At 40.5% G+C, this 21,055-nt stretch overlaps 1 protein-coding gene across 5 annotated transcripts in view; it reads right to left on the reverse strand.

The window, feature by feature from the left end:
* The window catches only part of SEMA5B (semaphorin 5B), a 251,596-nt gene that overhangs the window by 55,643 nt on the left and 174,898 nt on the right, over positions 1 to 21,055 (reverse strand). For all 5 annotated transcript variants that reach the window (XM_085228315.1, XM_085228316.1, XM_085228314.1 and 2 more), the window contains 5 exons: positions 12,762 to 12,860; positions 11,802 to 12,015; positions 9,056 to 9,341; positions 4,733 to 4,868; positions 1,135 to 1,342 (listed from right to left, as the gene is read on the reverse strand). In XM_085228315.1, coding sequence (XP_085084441.1) covers positions 1,135 to 1,342; positions 4,733 to 4,868; positions 9,056 to 9,341; positions 11,802 to 12,015; positions 12,762 to 12,860 — 943 coding nt within the window. The remainder of the gene's footprint in view (positions 1 to 1,134; positions 1,343 to 4,732; positions 4,869 to 9,055; positions 9,342 to 11,801; positions 12,016 to 12,761; positions 12,861 to 21,055) is intronic.

Consider the following 21,055-nt stretch of genomic DNA (forward strand, 5'->3'; position numbering starts at 1 on the left):
GCCTTCAGTCACCACCAATCAGGGCAAGAAATCAAATGAATAAGAAACTTATGTTATGGCAGAAGGCTTTTCCATAGAAGTGATATGAGACAGAAATAACCTCAGCTTTCTAGCTTAAAATATCAATTTAAAATATCAAAATAGCAGAACAATGTCATATTTCCATTTAACTACAATCTTCTCATCATAATCAATGTCCAGGGAGGCTCCTACAGTGAGCATGTTACTAGAAGACATCAAAGATGATCACTTTTGAAGCAAGTGAAGGTAAAAGTTACATAAAGCAGCCTGGGAAGGTGGTAACATGAGAATAAGGCAGTGACTCTGCATTCTGATCTGAGATTAAACTAACACGGATGCAATCCGTCTTATTCTAAAGTCAAAGCTTCTGCTATAGAGGATAACAACATTGTACCCATGAGGGTGGCCATATGCTCTGATTAATCAAACTACTTAATTTAACCTCTGTCATTAGTATGAATATGGGTTAAGACAAGTATTAATAACTTTACCCTTCTTCTGCACCTTTTATTTAACCAAGATACCTGTGCTTTTCAGAAGAGGCAGAGCATCCTGCTAATTAGAGGATGGCAGCAGAAATTAAGAAACTCAAATTATATATTTAATACTACCACTATGCATGAAAACACTGCCTCAGCTTCCCCATCTACATCACATTTCACTGAATGATTGTTCCTGAAAGCACAAGGACTCACATCCCAGTAGGCATGTGGAATTGCATAGAGAAACTTCAGGCACGCCTGGAAGTTAAAAATTATTACTGCTTATTAGAGATGAGTACATCATAGTGCAGAGAGGCAACTTACGTGCACAAAACCACAGAACATTTTGGTGACCTCTGCTTTTCCCCATTGCCATGTATTACTGTGATTAGTTGAAACATGTTTTTGTAAAAGGAAGAAAAATGTTACTGTTTTCAAACACACTGTAGATTTATGGCCCCTTCACTTGGGAATCTGCCTCAAGTCCTCCATCATGCTTTTAATTTATTCCGGCAAACTAACTTCCATGAAACGTGCCAAAATGATGTTGAATGACTACTGTATCACTATCTGGCTCCCAGGGCTCCTAAGTCTTTAAGCAAGTGGAGGCCTTAACCTCTAGTATTCTTACCTGTTCCAATATACATCACGTGGTAGAGAGTATCCTTCCCCTGAACAATATCAACCACTAGTTTAGAGAATCGAATGCTGTCCTGAGTCACATACGGATCTACAGTGACCGGCTGCACCACGTCGTTCATCAGGAACAAGCGCTGCGCGTCCTGCAGGACTCTCTCTGTCAGGTTCTCATTCGGGCTGTCATCACTCAGTGTCCCACACTAAACATGGAAGATGGAACTTCAGCACCTATGTTTGCTTTCAGTAGGCTGAGACCAGACCCAGAAATGCCCAATTTTAACCAGCCATGCCCTGATGATTTCTTGGGGAGGTGGGCCTGTGTGAGGGTCCCACCATCAGTTCCTTGGCATGGGTTATGGCTGGCTTTGGCCTGTAGCTCACTTTTATTAAAAAGTTCCTCCCAACTGGCCTGCAGACCAGCAATGTGGTGTTTCATTCTTTTGAGGTAACTTGGAGCCAGCATACCAAAGGGAAAAAGCTATTAACAAACTGAGGAGGGAAAAAAAGAATCAAAGCTAGTTATAGAAAGAGAGATTTAAAGTTAGCGGTATAAACAAAGGTTTTGTGGCAATAAATCCTTGAAGCATTTCAAATAATCTTCAGACTCTATCTGGCATCTCAGTCTGTATAATGCGCAAAACCTGGAGGTTAAAAAACCTGAAAAACTGGTTGGTTTTGCATCAAAGAATCTAACTCACCACACTGCTTTTCTCACGTTCTTTCTTCTGAACAGACCCCTCCAGCTTCACCTTAATCCAAGCAGGTAAGCCACTAAGTGCCCCCTCCCTCTTTCACCTTTATTGGCAGCACGGATTGACCTTGGTGAATCCATCCTCCAGCATTAACGGAGATAGAACTCAGGTCCATACAGAACAGAGGGGAAGAAAAGAGTTTATCTTGTGTCTTTTGAACACCAGCTCAAGGCCTACCTCTCATAAAAAAATATTCTCTTTCTTCATTTTGGTCCAGGTGTTTCTGCTTTCTTTGGAAGGGAAGCTATTATTCTGCAAATTAGGATGTTGATCTACTGCACTCCAGCTACAGTGTACAACTTTCCCATATGCATACTCTCAATATTCATCAAAGCAACACAGCAGCACGGCAACCTTTCAAAGGTGCACCATGTAGAGCTCCTCCTACCAGCTCACAGGAATTTAGCTCACATGTACACAATCAGTGTAATCAGATCCCACAGCTGGTATACTGAGTCCTGCAATTGTCAAGCCTTTAAGAACTAATTTCTGCAACAAACACATTTGTTGGTGTAGTACAGAGCTTGGATTCTGTAAAAATCCACCACCAATATTTCAGAGCTAGTTATGTTGTTATTATTTCCAGAGGTCTTTTTATTTCTCTGCTGCTTCATCACAAGTTCTGAAAGTTTTTCAGTTATATCTTTTCTGCTGTCTCTTGTACTCCTTCTGGTTTACACTGCTGTCTTTTTATGGATGCTTTTCTCCCCACTCTCTTTCCTTTCTAGAGCATCACTGAAGGAGGAGTCCCAATGGCAGGAATGTCATTGTTGGTTTTGTTTTCTATTCTCATCAAGTCACAGATAATCCTTTTGGGCTATTGGCAGCCTGTATGCTGACACAGCATCCCTCTGGTTTGGTTTTATTTTGTTTTGTTCTAATTTCCTGATTATCTGCACTGCCCTGATCCTCTATATCCTTCTCCTTCCTCTCAGAATAAAAAAAAAAAATTGGCATCTTTCCTTCATCCTCCTTTGTGAACACTGAAGCAAAAAAATTAATTTAATTTTTTCACAATATCTGCCTCTTCTGTCACTAAATTACCCTTGTCATCTCCTAAAGACCCTTCACTGACCTCTTGTTCCTCCTGTACTTAAAAAACATCTTAATCTCTTCTGCAATCTTCCTTTTGTCTGCCACATATCATCTTTTCTTTTCCTTATTTTCCCCTGACTCTTTTCTTTCATCTTGCTGCTGCAATCTTTGCACTCCACATTTTATCTGATACTTTTCACTACATGGAAATGCTTTCCAAAGCCCTTTTCTATTTCTCCAGGGTTAGCCCAGTAAGGGACAGAAGAAAGTCCTTGATTCTCATTTAACCTTAACATTTCCCTTTAAATTCCAAAAAATGTGAATAAGAGCCTGAGCGTGTCCCATCTTGTACAGGGAGAGGCCCTCTCTCAGGTGCTGTGGGGGAATTCAGAGGGTGCCTCAGGAGTAACATGGGGGCAGACTTGCCTCCCCTCAACTCCTGCAGTGATTTCAACTGACTGCAGAATCCATTTTGGAAGGCCCCTGACATCACCAGCTTGAAGGCAGATGGCACTTGCAGGCAGCCTCAGCACCTCTGCCATTATAAGGCAGAACCAGATTCACACAATTGGGATGGAAATATTCACTGTGCAGAACCAAGGACAGAAGGACGAGCCTGTCCTTTCCAGAATACTCCAGGTGGGAAGGGATTGAGCTGTAAAATGGGCTCTCACTTCAGAGGACTCAGAATTGTGGGGGCTGTCAAATGCATACTTTGTGTTGCACTGACAGAATCTAGGCATAAGTCTGTTCTATACATTTCAAATTGGCCTTAACTCATAACTCTGGAAAATTGCTCATCATAAAATCAAACATTTTTAAGGCTAAAAGGAATCTCTGTGACCATCATTATGTAGCCTCTTCCACCAGTCGCTTTTGCAATGTGTCAGTAACTTCTGGCTGAGCTCCCGTGTCTTGGGAAGACATCCATCTCACACTGAAACACTGCCTTTAGGGTCCTATTAAGTGATGAAAAATTCATCACATCCTTACACAGTTGATTACCTTTCTTGTTTAAAAACACAGGTTGTCTCCATTGTAGTTTGTCAGCTTCGGCTTTCTACCCTCAAAAAATCTGAAGCTTTGGTGGGGATATGCCTGCATGTCCCCTGTGAGGACCATGTGCTCAGTGTTCACATGTCAGTGTGACATGTAACAAAAACAAGAGAGTAAGAAGGATGGATTTGCCCTGTTGCATCAGAATTTGGGCCTGTTTGGGTGGTGAGGTGCTGCCCTGAGAAGTTGTGGATGCCCCATCCCTGGAAGTGTTCATGGCCAGTTTGGACGGGGCCTTGGACAGCCTGCCCTGGTGTCAGATTTAGTGGTTAGTAGCAACCCTGCCTGTGGCAGGGGGTTGGAACTACATGATCTTTGAGGTCTCCCTTCCAACCCAAGCCGTTCTAAGATTCGTGATGGAGGCTGATGCTGTTCCTGCCGTAGGCCATTATCAGTAGTGTCAGAAAGTGGTTTTCAATGGCTTTCAGAGGGGAGATTTCAGTGGTATATCCTGAAGAAAATTTTTTACCTAGAAGAACACCTCTGGCCCACAAATATTTAAAGTTCTTCATTCTTATAAAAGCTTTGAACATTCTTATCTGTGTAAAGACTCAAATTTTCCACTAATCCTATAGTCTCAATAAGATGCAGCAAGGAGTTCCACAGACTAAAATACTCAGAAAGGTGGAGAAACATCATTTATCTGCACCATGGGTCTACCTGGAAAAAGAAGCCCCATACAAGTTAACCCAATGGGATGACAGAATGTAAAAAGCGCTAGAGCAAAACAAAGGGCGGCAGCAATACCTGGAAATTTGGGATGGGGTTTGCTGTCGGCAGCCAGGCTGATCTTGGGTTCTCTTGGTAACGGAAAGGACCATTAAATGCCTGAGTAATGGCACTGAGATTGAAGGCACACACTGCTGAGGCAGCTATGCTGTTTCTGGAAAAGGAGAGAAAAAAAAATCAATTTAATCATTAGAACACTGACATTTTCATCATAACAGACATCAAACTCCACTCAAATAAAATACATGTAAATTGCTAGGTAGACGTACAGTGACACCAATCTCATGGGGAGTAAAAATAAATAAATAAATTGTAAAATGCAAATGAATCGCATGACAATTTTGAGAATGAATGTTAAGCTTGGTTTTAAAGTGCCTATGATTTAAGGGCCACAGAAGCAGTCCTGACATGAAAGGAGAATACAGTTTAATTTGCATGGGTTATTTGTGTCCAGCTTTATTTTTATTTTTTTTAACACCTCATCTATCTTGATTGATTACAAACAACGTAATTTTTAATCTCTTGGTGTTTCTCAAGGTGAAAGCCTGTTTCTACCAGCTCCAGCTATAAAATACGCCCCCTACTATTTGTATATACTGTATATATAAGCACACACACGCATGCACACATGCAGGCAGAGGGAGGGAACGACAGCGCACACCAAGCTGGTGGTTACAGTAGCTCAGCAGGCACAAATGTCTTGCTAATATGTGCAAGCCTCTGCACTGCTCACTGCTCTCTGTTCCCAGCTGGGCACAGCATCTGGCGGGGCAGGCTGCTCACCATGCACACACCAGCCAAGGAAACGCAGCGAAAGAAATGTCGCTGCAGGAAGGACTTTTTGACAGGGAATTGTTTTTAGGAAGGTGATGCTGCCCATGCAGACTTGTACACAGATCTGCTGTGTTTTTTTGGTTTGGCCCATCTCAGCCATTCCTTTGTGGACCTGAGCAGGCTCAGTGCTTTGTGCCCCCACAGGATTGGCGTACACCTCCCTGATGAAGATGGCATTTGTTGAGTGATAACATGAAATTCCAAACCTGCTGACAGCTCTTTTTTTTTTTTTTTAAATAAAAAGAATAACATTTAGAGAGAAAGATATCAAAATAAAGCTAAAATAAAGCTAGCACAGAAGACTGACTCGTCACAGTGCCTTTTAAATAACCCGTGCCGCTGTATGTATCTTGCTGCTAATTAAAGCAATTTGAATTCTCTGAAAAGAACAATTTTTTTTTTAACTAAACCAATAATTACACTTTCTCACAGAAAAAAAAAAAAAAAAAAGCCTTGCTTCACAGTCCCAGGCAGGAAAGCAGAAAGCCAGATTCTTTCACAGCATATTTCCTCACAGCCATACAATGTCAGGAGGAACTTTTCACTTTGCCTTCCCATTCCCCGCTCCTGCCCCTGCCCTTCTATCCCCGGAGTGATGGAGTAGCTCCCTTTGAACATGTCAAAGCAACGCCAGGCGAACCTTTCTCCACTTTTGTCTGCACACCACTGACGCAGTGCATGCTTGCAGACGGCAGCTCTTAAGACAAAGCTAATGATGGATGACAAGTAAATGCCTGGAGGCACATGGGAGAAAAAAAAGAGAATGAGATGGAAAATGAAAAAGGAAAAGAAGGAATAAAACCTTGCTAGTCTAACAAAAACACTTTTTTTTTTTTTTTTTTTAATTTTAAAAAAGGATCTTTTCAGGACCCTGCTAAAGAATCCACAGTGTATTCCATTCCCTTTGCTGAAGAGGAGAAAGGAACATTTTTGATGAAATAATGCTATCTGTGGCCTGGCATATTTCCCATCCCTCCCTACGAAAAGTCAGAGCCCAGTCTCCAACCAGAGGCATCAGTTCGGGCAGCAGGCCCCTGGCATGACACAGCCTCCTTTATTCCATCTCCTGCACCCTGGCACTAACTAGCTGGCTTAGTTCAAGGAAGTTTTAACATGGTCTCCATTAGCTTACAGAAAAACTGTATTAAAAGTTTCTGAAATATCTCATCAGCAACTTCCTCAAAATTATTTTTGCACTGATTTAGCTCGATATAACATAAAATGAAGCAATAAATCCTTATGTGGGTGTTACCACAACTAAATACAATACAGACTAATTGCCTTTTGTTATGATGACCCTAACTGCATTAAACATGAAACTTTCAAAATAAAAACACCTTTTTAAAAAAAAAAAAAGTAATAGTTTTTAGGTGCATCAGTATTCCATTATAAAGGTACTCACACTAGAGTACGCACAAACCCTCTTTGGTATGCAGCACTCATGCAGCATGATATCAGTCCCAGTGGAAGTTAAAAGAATAATTACCATTATTTCTCTAGTCGGATGACAAATTGGAACATTTTCTCTTTGAACTCTCAAAAGAACATCATGTTGTAGACCCAGAAAGCTACTTGATCTAACTTCAGCTATTATCAATAACTCATCTCTTCTATTACACAAATGTTACATATTATACTGTCCTCAGAAGATACCGGAGGGAACATACACCCATAACGTGAGAAGAGTGACTTAATTGAAATCCAGAGGAGACAGGGGTAACACTACGTCTCATGTTTTAGCCAAATTGGAGACAGAAACAACACAAGAGAACTGTTCCAACCAGAGCTAGGCCATGTATCCTGTTTTACTCAAAATCTATATCATTTTGATTAATATAATACATTTATTAATAATTTTATTCTCATTTTCCATTTCCGTTGTTGGCTGGATGAATGGACAAATTACCATTTTGGCCATCATAAAAGTCCTCTTTGATATTTAAAAAATCATCTTCATCAGCCACAGCAGTTGCCAGCTTTCCTTTTCACATTCGGGAAGTTTCACTAGCAGCCTTTAAATGTTTTTTGGGAGGGGAAAAGCTCAAAATCAGAACAGATATTCTCTAAAGTCCACAGTCAAGGTCCAGTGCTCAACTATGTATATTTTTTCACCTCTGATCCATCTCATCTAGCTGTAGCACAAAAAGGGACACCCAGAGCAGGTTGCCCAGGACCATACCTAAGTGGCTTTTGAAACTGTTCAAGAAGGAAGACTCCAAAAACTTTTTCTAGCTGCTTTTCCAAAGGTTTGTTTTTGGCTGGTGTTGGCAACAGAAGTGTAGAAGCCAAACATGGAAGGTGAATGAGGGTGCCCAAACACTTACATACTACTTGGCATTTACAAACAGGGAATATCATTTTGGCTCTGTTCACTCTCACAGCAGAAAGTACATATACTAGTTCTGCAGTTAAAACAGGCTTCATATCTTTATTCATATCCACGGGTGCATATCCTCCTTACTATTGAACAGTACTCCATAGCAAAAACAGCCCCAAAGAAGTTGGCTACCCAGCATGAGAAAGGCATTTTGAGTGGTTGTCAGGTGGAGTAACTAACTCAGATTTCCACTTTCTAGTTTACACATCAGGGTAACACCCCCCCTAGAGAACATGTATTATTGAAACTCAATACCACACAGGCTGGTTATAGCCTGAAACTTATCATCCTAGCCCTGGGCTTTAGAGAAAAAGTTATTTCAGTTTTTCTGTCTTAAAAAAATACATTATGAGTTTTTTAATATATTTTTTAATTAACTTCTCCTTTCTGCCTTCCCAGCTACACTAAATCATTCCAATTACAAGTTTTTTTCAATATCAAGCCAAGAAAAGGTGATTATGAAGTTTCAGAAATCATTCCTTCCCCTTGGAGTTCTAATGCTGCTTTTGATTTGTGGTCCGGAGACTGTTTGTAGCAGAGGTACAGACCCACTTAGAAACGTGAAAAGCTGTGTAGCCTGCATGACCTTGCATATATAATGTATTGTTTAGCAGCAGTTAATGCTGATTTCAGTACAGGCTATTGTGATGCCATTTGCCTCCTTCTTCTCCTTTTAACCCTTCTCTCTAAGTGAATATATCTGTCCTTTTCTAGGGCCAGCCCTGATGTTCACACAATAGTGTCAGATCATCCAGGCAGTAAGTCTGGCTGAAAATAAATTCATTTTTCTCCTGGGTCTTTTTCAGATCAGCTCTCCAAACTAAGTAACAGAAAGTCAGAAGTCTGTTACAGCTCAAGCTTATATAAAATTAGGTAATCTAGAAATGTAGTCAACTTTTAGGGACCCCAGACAAACATGAGCAGTTTCAGACTGCTGAGCATAGAAGAAGGACAGTACTGAAAACACTGTCCTAAAGCACGTTGCCATGATGGATAATACAAACCTACCTATTCCTTTGTCACCAAAGGATCTTTCAAAAATCGTTGCTCAGATTGTCCAAGAAATCAGGATAATGTCAGTTTCAGACTGCTGAGCATAGAAGAAGGACAGTAAAAGCAGTGCAACTTACACATTAGTGGTGAAGACACCATAGATCAGGTCTTGCTCAGGAAGGTAGAAGGTGCTTTGCAATTCATTATAATAGAAAGGGATTTCTCCAGCACGGGAGCAGTTCAGCCTGGCCTTCATGAAAGTTGTCCATGTGTCCTCCAGCAAAAACCTCCCTCCAATGTCATTTTTGCAGACCCTGGCCACACGAGAATATACTGTTTTCCCACAGTCGTGTTCTACCGCATTCTCTCGAAAAAAGAAGTAGGTGAACAAACCGATGTCATAGGCAGCAATAAAGTTAGGTTCTGAAAAACAAATGTGAAGCGATTTATACAGGTCAGAAATCAATCCATGCTCAACTTGCCCAATGCATTACAACCAGCTCTCTCTATGCAGGCTGTCAAAGCTGCAACCAGAGGGAGTTCAAAGTCAGCAGCAGACATGAAAACAGTAGATGAAAATAATGATATATGGGGGTACAGCTCTAGCTCCATTTTTCAGATCTGGGAAAGAGCCCATCACTTCCCCACTTCACTGGCAAAGCTGCTACTGACATGAGTGAAAGGACTTTGTCTATGCACTACTCTCCTTACCTACAGTCATTTTATAACATACAGCTTTTCCATTGGGTTCCTTTACCTATTCTTTTCTGAACTGCACCTTATGGAGTGTTAAATATGCTTTTTGCATCCGCTCAATTCCCCAAGCTGCTGCACTGAAACCTATTTTCCCAGCACAGTCACATCTGGCTTTTATCATGAAGCCTTTCCAGTTTCAAGCACAAAAGATTATCTTATGTCCATAAAACAAAACCAAGACACAAACTGACAGTATCAAAGCAAGCTCTCCTTAATTCTTTTTTCTTCTGCAATTATTTGTATTATTTTCACAAGAATTGAAAAGAACCTGGCATTGGTTTGCAGGAAATACTTTGGGCATTTAGCAAAGCTTTAAAAGTGTTCAGTCTTTCATCCCAACAGTTTCTTTGGCAAAGAGAAAAGATTGGCCAGTGAATAATATCTGACTAAAAAACAACAACAACAAAATCCAGTTGGTTTTACAGGGTGCTTTAGTGATGTTCATTTCTGAGAAATGAACAAAGGAAGAAAGAAAAAGAAAAGTACTGAATTCTCTTAATGCTGCAGTCCAGGAATGATAGGAGAATGAAGTCTGGCAGAGAGAGAAGAAATCAGGCTGATGGTGCTACAAGGCAGCTTTTGGAGGTAGAATAAGGTAGAAAGGGGAATGCATTGCAAAGCATCTCTGACCAAATTTACAAACAAACCATGAACCTTAAAGGATTCTTGTGATCACCAGTCTGACCTGTCTAACAAACCAGAGAATTACAGCCTGCAAGTCCACCACTGGATCCTACAACTAGCAGGTGAATTATTTCATGGCTTTCAAAGAAAATCTGATCTTACAGGACAAAGTCACATGGCAAAGTCACATCTATCACTTTTTGCTTTCCTTGGTGACTTGTTCAAATGACTAAAGATTGCCCCAGCTGAAGCCTGAACTTCTTCTGTTTGACATTATCTGGTTTTATTTCTCAATGACAGGCTCTTGTCATGACTTGTCTGCTAGATTAAAGAACTTCATCCTGCCGGAGATCTCCTGATGTAAATACTTCCATATCATGAGCAAAACACCTTTTATCTCCTTTCCAGAAAGATAAATATATTGAGCTTCTTAAGTCTCTCTCTGTGAGGCAGACTTCCCAAGCTTCAAATCACTCCATGCTCTTCTCTGAATCATCTTCAAGTTTTCTGTTTCTTGTTGAAAAGTGGATAAAAGAGGATGAAATTACTCCATAGTCACCAACACTGCACAAACTCATAAATCCACACTAGCTTTTCCAACAACAGCCTAGAAACTCAGTTTCTGTTTGTCCATCTTTAAACTCCCCAGTTCCAATGAGACTTCCTTCTGAAATCCTAATTTGTGCATGACAATAGGCATGTACTTCTAATGAGTGTATATGAGTTATACTGTTTCTTAGTCCTAGTTCAGTCTTGCCCGATGACATCCTGTTATGACTTCTACTCTTCATGCTGACTTCATATATGAATGTCTGCAGATACCTAGTGCAGTCTCATTAATCTCACTATGTCCTACTGTTTGTGCCCTTGATCAAAAGGTTCTGGAATCCAACAGGAACATTCTGAATATCTGGTCAACATAGCTAGACCAAAAGTCTGTTCTGCCAATATGTTCAGTCAGAAGATATCAGCTCAGTGCAGGAACTACCAGTTGTAATTCTATAGCTTGCTTAATGCACGGTATTATCACACTGGGGTAACACATGCTTTTAATAACTATAAATCCACAACAGCATGGGTTTACATGGAATATAACTTGCTGTGAAATTTCTCATTTTCAGACTGATCTTGCCTGCAACCAACCATTTTCAGCTGAGTCAGTAGAAGTGTTCAATAAACTGCAGAGTTAGGTCAACAGTATGAGGCTTTATGTAAATTGGATCTTCAAATACTTGAGGGATTTTCTTGTTAAAAGGATGTCTTTGGTCATCTTAGAAGACAGTCTCATAACTATATTAAGTAGCCTGTAAGACCCACTTTCCATACTTGATATCAGCTTCCAGGCTATTTTTAAACACCTTCTCAGCTGCACTGTCTATTGCACCAGAAGTCCATCCCCATTGTAACTCTGGATTCCAGCATTAAAACGGAGGGAAAGATTTACAAGTCTGCCAAGTTGACTTTAACACACCTCCTGCTCATATACGACCCACATGACTTTACCATTGAGCCATTTGGAGTTGTACTGTGCTGTCCTGAGTGGGGGAACATTTCCAAGGCTGCGGTAAATAGCAGGATCCCGTCCAGAGAAATCAATTACAGTTGCAGCATAGAGTTCTCCTCGTGATGTAATCACAGCTGTTGAGTTATGCCGGGGGTCATACGGGCACCGAGCCACTCCATTAATTCTGTCAATGATTTTGCTAAGATTTCCTACCTGTATTTAAAACAAGAGAAGAGACAATGTAAAGAGCAGTTGGCTTTTGTAATGGTACAGACAATTCTGTTTGTCCATGAGTACCTACAAGCAAAGCCCCAGTTGTAAAAAACAAGCAGCTAGAAGACAGTAATGCCAGCAATGACTGTAAATTGATCTTTGCATACACTGTTTGCCACTGTAAGAAGTTGTGTCTAAGCCTCATTGATCCTACTGCTCTGTAAGAAGGGTGATTCCTCTGCCAATAAAGACTACAGAGCCCAACCCACTCAGGGCAATTAGGTGCTCCTCTTGCTAGCACAGGTTTTTAATCTTCCACAGACACCTTCCGAATGTATGCTGGCATTAAAAAAATATGAACGTTAATGTTACCCTGGACCCACTCCCACCTTCCTTGAAGCCAAGGGGAGTTGTGCCATTTATTTTGAATGAAACATATAAGTATTTAGGGCAGGAGGCACTCACAACTAAGCCTGTCTATATTCCCAATTTGCAGGAGTATACTCAAGGCCTACACAAGCAGTACCTTGTCTAGATCTAGCTGGTCCACAACAGTTTTTTGCTCCCCACCTGTGGATATACCCACTGCTAAAGCAACCCAAAGGGTCCCAAAGACCAAAATCAGAACAATATCAGATCAACTGGATTCGAAACATATTCTCTGCTCCTGTGATACACTGTCAATGATTGGCTATCCCCAGCACATGTATACAGCCCCCTCCATTACCACAAGAGGCAAAACAGACCTGACGACTGGAACACACTGGTGAAAAGGCATTGGTGCCACAGGTAAAAACCTTCTTGCCATAAACAATCAGCACTCGGACATAGTTCTGGCACTCTTCCTGTAGGGACACAAGACAAAGACAAATGAATTTTGAAAGGGAGACTGCAGGGTTCTTTATTACTTTAAAAAAGTACCTGCATTACAGCTGGAATGCACCTTCCCTAGTGCTAACTTGGACCAACATTTGTTACATCAAGCTCTGCAGTAGCGTTCCACTGCAAGGAGCCAGCAGTGTCAGCAAGCAAGCCAAAATTGCTCCTTACCTCTCTAATCATAGCTCTGCACAAATAGTTTCTGGTTAGGATTTTATTTATCAGGCTGACTCTGTGTTAGCTACACAACTGGCTCTTTCTGTGCTCTGCTTAGACTGGAGGAGGAATCTTCCCTCTTTTCATATTTCTGCCCTGTTTTTCCCGGCTTTGACAATATCCAGACACAAGCTTCAGAAATTTCTCTTCAATTTAGGTCTGATCAAGATAATCTTGTGCTTGGACAGCCTGTCATTTCCTTTCAAAATAAGCACCTATGCTCAGGATTTTCCCTGGTGGAAGGAGTTTTCCTTTCAGGACAGGAAGAGAGAAATGGCAAATCCCCTCCTTGCAACTTATGGATATTAAGAAACCATTTCACAGAATCATTAAGAATCATTAAGTGGAAAGACCACGAAGAGCATCCATTCTGACCCCAACCCATCCCTACAGTGCTCATTATGTCCCTCAGTGCCACATCTCCACAGTTCTTGACAGGGAGGAGGTCCCCCTCCAGGGACCTCCCTGTGCAGCCTGTGCCGCTGCTTCACCATTCTTTCAGAGAAAAAAAATTTTCTTAATATCCATAAGGCCATTATCTCTTATCTATTGCTGCTACCTGGGAAAAGAAGAAAGTTGTTAAAAAAACAACGTAGGCTGAGTTATCCCAGCTGCTTTGCTTCCCGCCTTCCATAGATCATAATTTGCCACTGAGCTGAGCCTACAGCTGCAGACACCACTTCTTCTGTAAGCAGCATTCATTCCGTGAGCTCCCCTGTCTCGCAACACTCCACGCTGCTGAGCATTTCCCTGAAGACTTCATCTGCAAGAGTTAGCAGTGTAAAAAAACTCTGCATCTTCTGGAAAGGAAGAGGCTTACTTAGCTGGATTAACTTCTATCTTCTTTCATTTGGTGTATGGAAATCAACTTGCTGAAGGACAGCATTTAGAGGAAACCCACTAGCATCAGCCACGGACAAATGACTGGGGCTTGCATTGGAATGAGAAGACTGTAGCCAGCCTGGTCAAGGCAGAGATCACAGTACGGAAACTGCCACCAATGTCTCAGCTTGGCTTTGGGGATACAACACTTAATACCTGGAAGCCAGTAACAGGACAATTCATAATAGGGGCAATCCAGCATTCCTGTTTCAGCAAAGTGCAGCTATCCATTCCCACATAATATTAGAAACACTATGTATTTAACTGTGAAGGACCAGAAATCACTGAGAAAATGCTATGTAAAAAGGTATTGGTTTCTCTCCCCACCAAGTTTTATTTTCAGGGTGTGATTGATTTAGCACCTATTTCAAAATGCAGCTCTGTACCCAAACTTCACACAGTCAGAGAAAATCTACCTGCTCCCCTCTGCTGCCACCTTTTTCTGCTTTGTGCAGAGTCTGAACACAGCATCTGCCCTAAACCAGCTAACACCATTTACACTGCTGCATCCTTTCCTGCATAGATACTTCAATATGTGCCTAAATAAAACTCTGTCTGGCAGAAATCTAAAATCCTAATTTGCAGAATTTTCTTCTTTGCACAGACCTATATTACTGATTAACAAGCTTTATTTTCCACAGAAATGTTCCCAGCTGAGAAGCTAGTACATAAAAACAAGAATTTCTCTCTGAGACCTTGCTGGATGTTTTTCTGGAGTCTACTGCTGCACATATTGCTCCAAGACACAGTAGCCCAGGTCAGTAAGGATGCTAGATGCTGGTAAGATTCTTATTTTAGCCTAATTAAGCGTGGTTTTATTTGTACCCATTCAGTCAAAAGCAGAGGTCATTTACTGAAACAGAAGAGAAACCATACTGAGCAAATATGTCTGCTGCTGTCTGAATCTTCATCAAAATATTTCATCTGTGACTTCCAGCCTATTCCCAACTGTGCTAGCAAAGTGCAAAAGAGCACAGTCAGTACGGATGAGGTATTAGATTGGAAACGTTTGACACAGCTGATACTTTTCAGGGAGCTGAATGCACCAGACACAATGATTATGTCACTGGCTGTAAAAAGCAGGAACTGGGGTGCCTAGTAGGTGCTTTCTACTCTCTTTAGATAATAATGCTCCTAGGTGCGGGCCATATCCAACCACAATTATTCCTATGACTTAACTGTCCAGGCTCTGAGTAGGTTTTTTCCCTGGACTTGCCTTACTAATGGTGGTGAAAGCATGCCGCACTTTTAAAGGAAAAGCAAAGATAACATGCACTTTTCATCCAATGGTCTCAAAGCAATTTGTACATCATTAAGTAATATACTGAAATGGATGTCCATTATCTTCCCTGTTCTCTTGGCTCCAGGAATTGAAACACAGAGGTGCTACAGGGTTTGCCATGGTGACACACTGAATGAGAGAAGATCCGGCAAAACAGCAACAAAGATTTAACTACCAGACCCTGTCTCTCTAATCTGCCTGGCTTTAAGAGGAATACTATGCTCATCCAGTACTTCTTATTGCTGTACCCACTACCAATCACATCAGTCTATGAAAAACTCCAAGAAAAGCAAAGAAGAAGCTGTACCACTTAAATATTCCAGCTTGTGTGATTTTTCACTGTCGGTGAAATCTATATTAGATCCCCTTTCTATCCTGTTCTCAAAATAACTAGAAAGGAACGGGTTTTTCTCTGTGTTCTTCAAGCCAGCCTGGATTTGCTCTGATAAGTCATCCACCATGCTGCTCCCTACAATAATCTGTAGTTGAGGCAAATGGTTAGTAAAATTATTTCATAAACACTTACAGAAAATAAGAGCTATTTAGTGCAGTTTCTTTCACATGGCTGGAAAACTCAGTATGCAGGAAGCAAAATTCAGATGGACTTTAACATAGCTGGAAAACCTGGCAAACTTGAATCCCTGCTCTTTCCAGACAAAACAGTATTTGGATCCTGCTCTCACATTATGAAGTAGACAGTTCAATTTGTGTATGATCAGATTGCAGAGCTCATCACCAGAAGATATTATTGGGATCATGAGATTAAGGACTTAAATAAAGGGGGAAGACTCAATATTTATGTGGTTAATGAGAATAACCCAGTTATATTACTTGGGATTATCATTAAATATATGGCAGAGCTGATAAAAACCTGTGGCTCACTGCCAGAGCATTAAGCACATCTCTAATTTTCTTCAGAATTACGTATTACTGATTGTAAGGTTCTCACTCCTTTAGAATTGGTACTGGTACTGGTACTGGTCCCTTCTTGTAGATAAGGCCTTAGACTGAGCAAAAATCACTTTCTCCTAGCCGAAAGACCCTTGTTTACCTAGAAAGAGCACATGAGTTATAATGCTCAGCCCTACCGGGTATATGTCTCACTGTTTGTAAAAGAATAAACTCTACTGAAGCTCCTCACGCCCCTCTTCACTTTAAGCCTGTTCTCATTTCTTTCATTTTTGCAACATTTAGCTCTATCTGTGTCTGCCGGTGGATGCCATAGTGTCCACTACTGTGGATAGGATCAAGCCCCTTTTCAGCAATACAGATGTCAGGCTGCTTTGAAAGCACATTTCTAACCCAAGAACCAAGAGTGCTACTCTCTTCATTTGTGTGGACAGATTGGCAAATGGAGGGGCTGAACTCCTGCTGGCTTCAGTCTGAGGTAAAAGTCAAGATGATGTTTTCAGGATGTACAAAAAAAACCAAACAGCTGTAGTTGCTTCTTGAGATGTTTCATCTGTCATCTCTGAACACAGGATTCCAAAATGTTATAAGCCCTTAATCTTGTCATACAGATATATTTTTCTTCAAGAGTCATATATACTGCTTTAATTGGCCTTTACTTTGAAAAAAACACTCAAGCTGTTTTCAGAGATCTCGTTTTTGATTCTTTTTCTAGGCTAACACTATTTCATCACAAACTAATCAATACATTTTAATCATAAATTAAAAACACAGTTACATGCTCTATCAGGAAAACAGCTGTTTCAGACAGTCTGTTGTCCTCAGTAAAGAAGCACAAACTCTTCAGAATAGAGAAATTTATTTTGGGGTTAGGTCAGAGTCGATAAGAGGAGAAATGGGATGAAACTTGGCAAAGACACAGTTACGACCTTCTGACAGAGCTACAAAATAATGAAAATAGTTTCACACAACGTGCAATTAATCCGTAGAACTCTCTGCCAGGAGTTCACTGAGGCCAGAACATAGCAAGATAAAACAGGTAGATGGGGGTGTATATGGAGAATAAGGACATCAAGAGTAGAAACAGCAAGTTTTATCAAAAACTTATAGAAATCTGTTCAACAATGACCCAAAGCCTGCCTGTTCTTTCCAGCTACATCAGCAGGGACAACGGGTTACTTCTTGCAAAACTTGCTCCTCTTTTACATTCAGCTCCTGTTGGCTACATCAACACCACCATAAAAAAAATCCATACATTGCAAAAAGGGGAATTCTTGTTTCAGGAGTTGTTACCATGATGGGAGGATGTTTCTCTACTGATGCAAGTTGTCCTGCACATTACTCTTGCATAGCTAGGTCTGCCCAACACCTATATAGAGTCACCACAGGTAGACAAAAGCTTTCAGGCAACAATGTGTGGACAGCTGTATCCAGAGAGGGCTCCTGCTCTGTTGGATGCTTGATTACTCCTGATTTCTGCAGTGCAGTGGGAAGAGTTCAGTCTCTCCACTGAATCACCAGGTCCCACTGCACTGGCCTTCCTGTTCTTCAACCACTAGATGCTCTGGCACATTAAGATGACTTACTAGCTACACCAGCCATCCAAAATTCCTTTTATTATAAAGCTAGATATACTGCAGTTCAGAGAATGAGCCTGCAGTACTCTGTGTTACCCCTGCAATCACATTTTAGAGTGTGGCAAACACTTATTTGTTGCAATTCATCCAATTTTTTTAAAAATAATCACATCTAATTTGTTCAAACAGTTATTAAAACGTTTTTAGATATCTGTGTTTATTTCTTTGGGTAACCAATTTTATTAATCAGCTTAACCCAAGACCCTGACCAAGCCGTCTTTCTCCTTTGAACACAATGGATACCAAAGAGCATTGCTAGTGATTTTCCCGCTAAGTTTTCTTTAATGGACTTTGAATCAAACTCTGGGGCTACAGAACTGAATGCTTAGCAGAAGTATTAGGAATGTAGTTTCAGATTTCTTGGAACAGTTAGAAAGGGAAAAAAACATCCATGTGACTGCCTCTCAACTACAAGTATTTACCTGTGGATTTATATGACATCTGTTATGTCTGGATGCCTGTTATTTATAAGTGGCATGGAGATTCCTGGCTACATTAGATAACTAGGGAGCATATCCTCTTCATCACAGAACCATTTGTAGGCCTGAAATACCAGATTCTTCCATTACCCTAGCAACTTCTGCACTAAACCCATTTAGGTGCTCTGAAGACTTGGGTTAGGATTCCCTGCACCCTAGTGTGAATCATAAGAACTTCTTGTATCAGGACATCATACAAGAAAAGGGAGACAACCAGTCTGGGATAAACATAGCTGGATGCCCTATCATACATTTCTCTTGGCTTTTTCTTACACCAGAAATGTTACTTGTGCATCATCTTTCTCCTTGCTACAGACTTCTTAGATCAGCATGTACGTGCTGGATCTCTGTCATTTTCATGAATGGTTCCCTTTGACGTTTTGGCCCCCGTTCTGGGCCAGATAATATTCAGAGGTCCCTTCCAAACCCTACAATTCTGTGGTATGGCGGTGTGCAGCTTTTGGGAAACTAACAAATTATTCTATTCTTAAACATGAAAAAGGGCTCTTGTTTAGAAAGCCACAATTTTCTATGTCAGGCAAAATTCCTTGGATGTGGCAAATAGGGACTGCTATGCACAAACAAGCTAATTACAAACTAGAAGTAGAGTAACTCCTAATGAAATCAAATACGTTTTGATCTAGTGACACTTCTTCCCTTTGCACTCTATCCATCGCTCATTTTAACTACAACCTCTGGGTGATAGCACTTGGAAGACAGGAAGAAAGGCAGCATAACATTGATTTTGTTCTTTGCAGTATCTCTCAGTATGGTGGATGGTTTCCAGGGGAGAACTTTAAGGTGCTGATCAGAATGTATTTTATAAAAGCTGCAAAAACAGGAATAATTATGAGTGGAAGCCAGCATGGATCTCCAGAGACGTGGCAAACAATGTATATGCAATTCTTTGAGGAAATCACAAGCTTTGGTTCATAAAAATAGCAACATAAATGAAAAAGATTTTTCTGAAGTAAAATATTTTAATACCACAACATATAGTTGAGAGCAATTTTTAAAATCAGGTTCAAGAACATATACATTAATGGATGGAAATCTGTAAATTATTGGACTGAAGAAAAGTCCTCCAGTGAGAAATTATTCACAGACCTGCTATTCGTGGAAGGACCCAGATGGCAAGACACTAGTCCAGAATCAACATTCTTTTTAAGCCAACATTTGTGGATAACCCAAGGATTAGGAAAATAGCAATTACCAATGAGGCCAAAGCAGGGATGTATGTTAGTTGGTGAACTGGCCCCAAATAAAATACTTTTTTAAAAAGATATAAATTGAAGATCAAGGAACAAAAGAATTCTGTGTACAGCCTTGGACATTACTGCCCCAAATGAGCAATTGGGAAAAGTATTTAGTGGTCACAGTGACTAGACAATTCTGCATGATCTCCTACGACAGAAGAGCTTATGAAACTGCTGGGTATAAGAGAAGAGAGAAAAAGAGGAGAAAGACTATTTTAATCACATTCAGGCATTAGAGACTGACAAGAGAATACAGGTAAAAATTGGAGTGTGCAGAAAGCAGACACAAAAAATATTCAAGGGTAGTGGAAAAATGACTTAGGGAAAGACTTGGAGAACTCAGCTTTTTACGTTACCAAAATGAGAAAGCCACTCAAAACTTGAGGCCAGATTCAAAGAGGAAATAAAGCACATGCTGTTAACAGAGAATGCGACTGGTCATTCCAACAAGCCAGCAAACCGTGCAGTCATCCACTCGCTTCAGACCTTATGGTCACAACTTTCTGCCTTCCTCAGGAAGGTACAGTAGCCAAACACAAGTTAGTGAGCTCAGTGCTGGAATAACTGGTTGAAATCTTTGGTCAGAACTATATAAAGAAAAGACCAAATAGTACCTTTTAGACTTAAATCTGGAAACCAGCTGTCTCATCTCCATTTTCTTTAGCCAATAGGTATTAAAATGTGGAGTGATAATCAGTAATTATATTTCTGTGATACGTACTTTGTGGCTTTTACTCTTGCACTTCTTATTTTACTTATGGTAAAGCTCTAGGCATTTCAGGAAGAGATTTTCTAAGCAGTGGGAAGAATTTGATTTAGATACCCAACAGGCATAAGGGAAAGGCATTTTAATACACTAGGTAGCTTTGAAAACTTCACCTTAAAACACCTACTTTATTAAATGGGCAAAGAAAATGAACCAGTCATATAACTTATCCAAACTACACTGTGAATTAACATAGAAGCCGAAGGTCCTCGTTATTTCTAGCCTTTATCACCACATATCTAAGTACCTGACAATCCTTAGTATATTTATCATCAAATCATCTGCGGTAGGTAGAAAACTGCCATTAGTCACTTTTTGACAAAGCAGAGCTGAGGCTAAAAGAACTCCTCCTCTTGTACCACCATCGCAAAGCATAAATAGAAACACATTAGTGCTGCCCTCATTTGATGCATTTAACCAGCCAAGAGCAAAGATACTGGGTCAGAGCTGGACTTCTCAGCTACAGTAGAGCTCATCACCAGCTAATTAGCTCTGGAGCTAGCACTAAGTCATCTCTCTACAGCATAGTGAGCAGTGAATGTGTAGACTCTCCAAGAGGGACTTGACCATGGACATACAGACTAGAGTAGGTACAGACTTGAGACATCTGAGTTTACTTAACTGCTGCAGAATCCTTCTGCCTTTTTTTTTTTTTTTTCATTAGCCATTAATTGTATGTCAAGAAGTGTCTAACAACCTGATTAATTATTTTTCCTCAGATCTGCACACCCCAG

The sequence above is a fragment of the Meleagris gallopavo genome, chromosome 7, assembly GCF_905368555.1.
Source record: "Meleagris gallopavo chromosome 7, MGAL_WU_HG_1.1, whole genome shotgun sequence".
Classification (NCBI taxonomy): domain Eukaryota; kingdom Metazoa; phylum Chordata; class Aves; order Galliformes; family Phasianidae; genus Meleagris; species Meleagris gallopavo.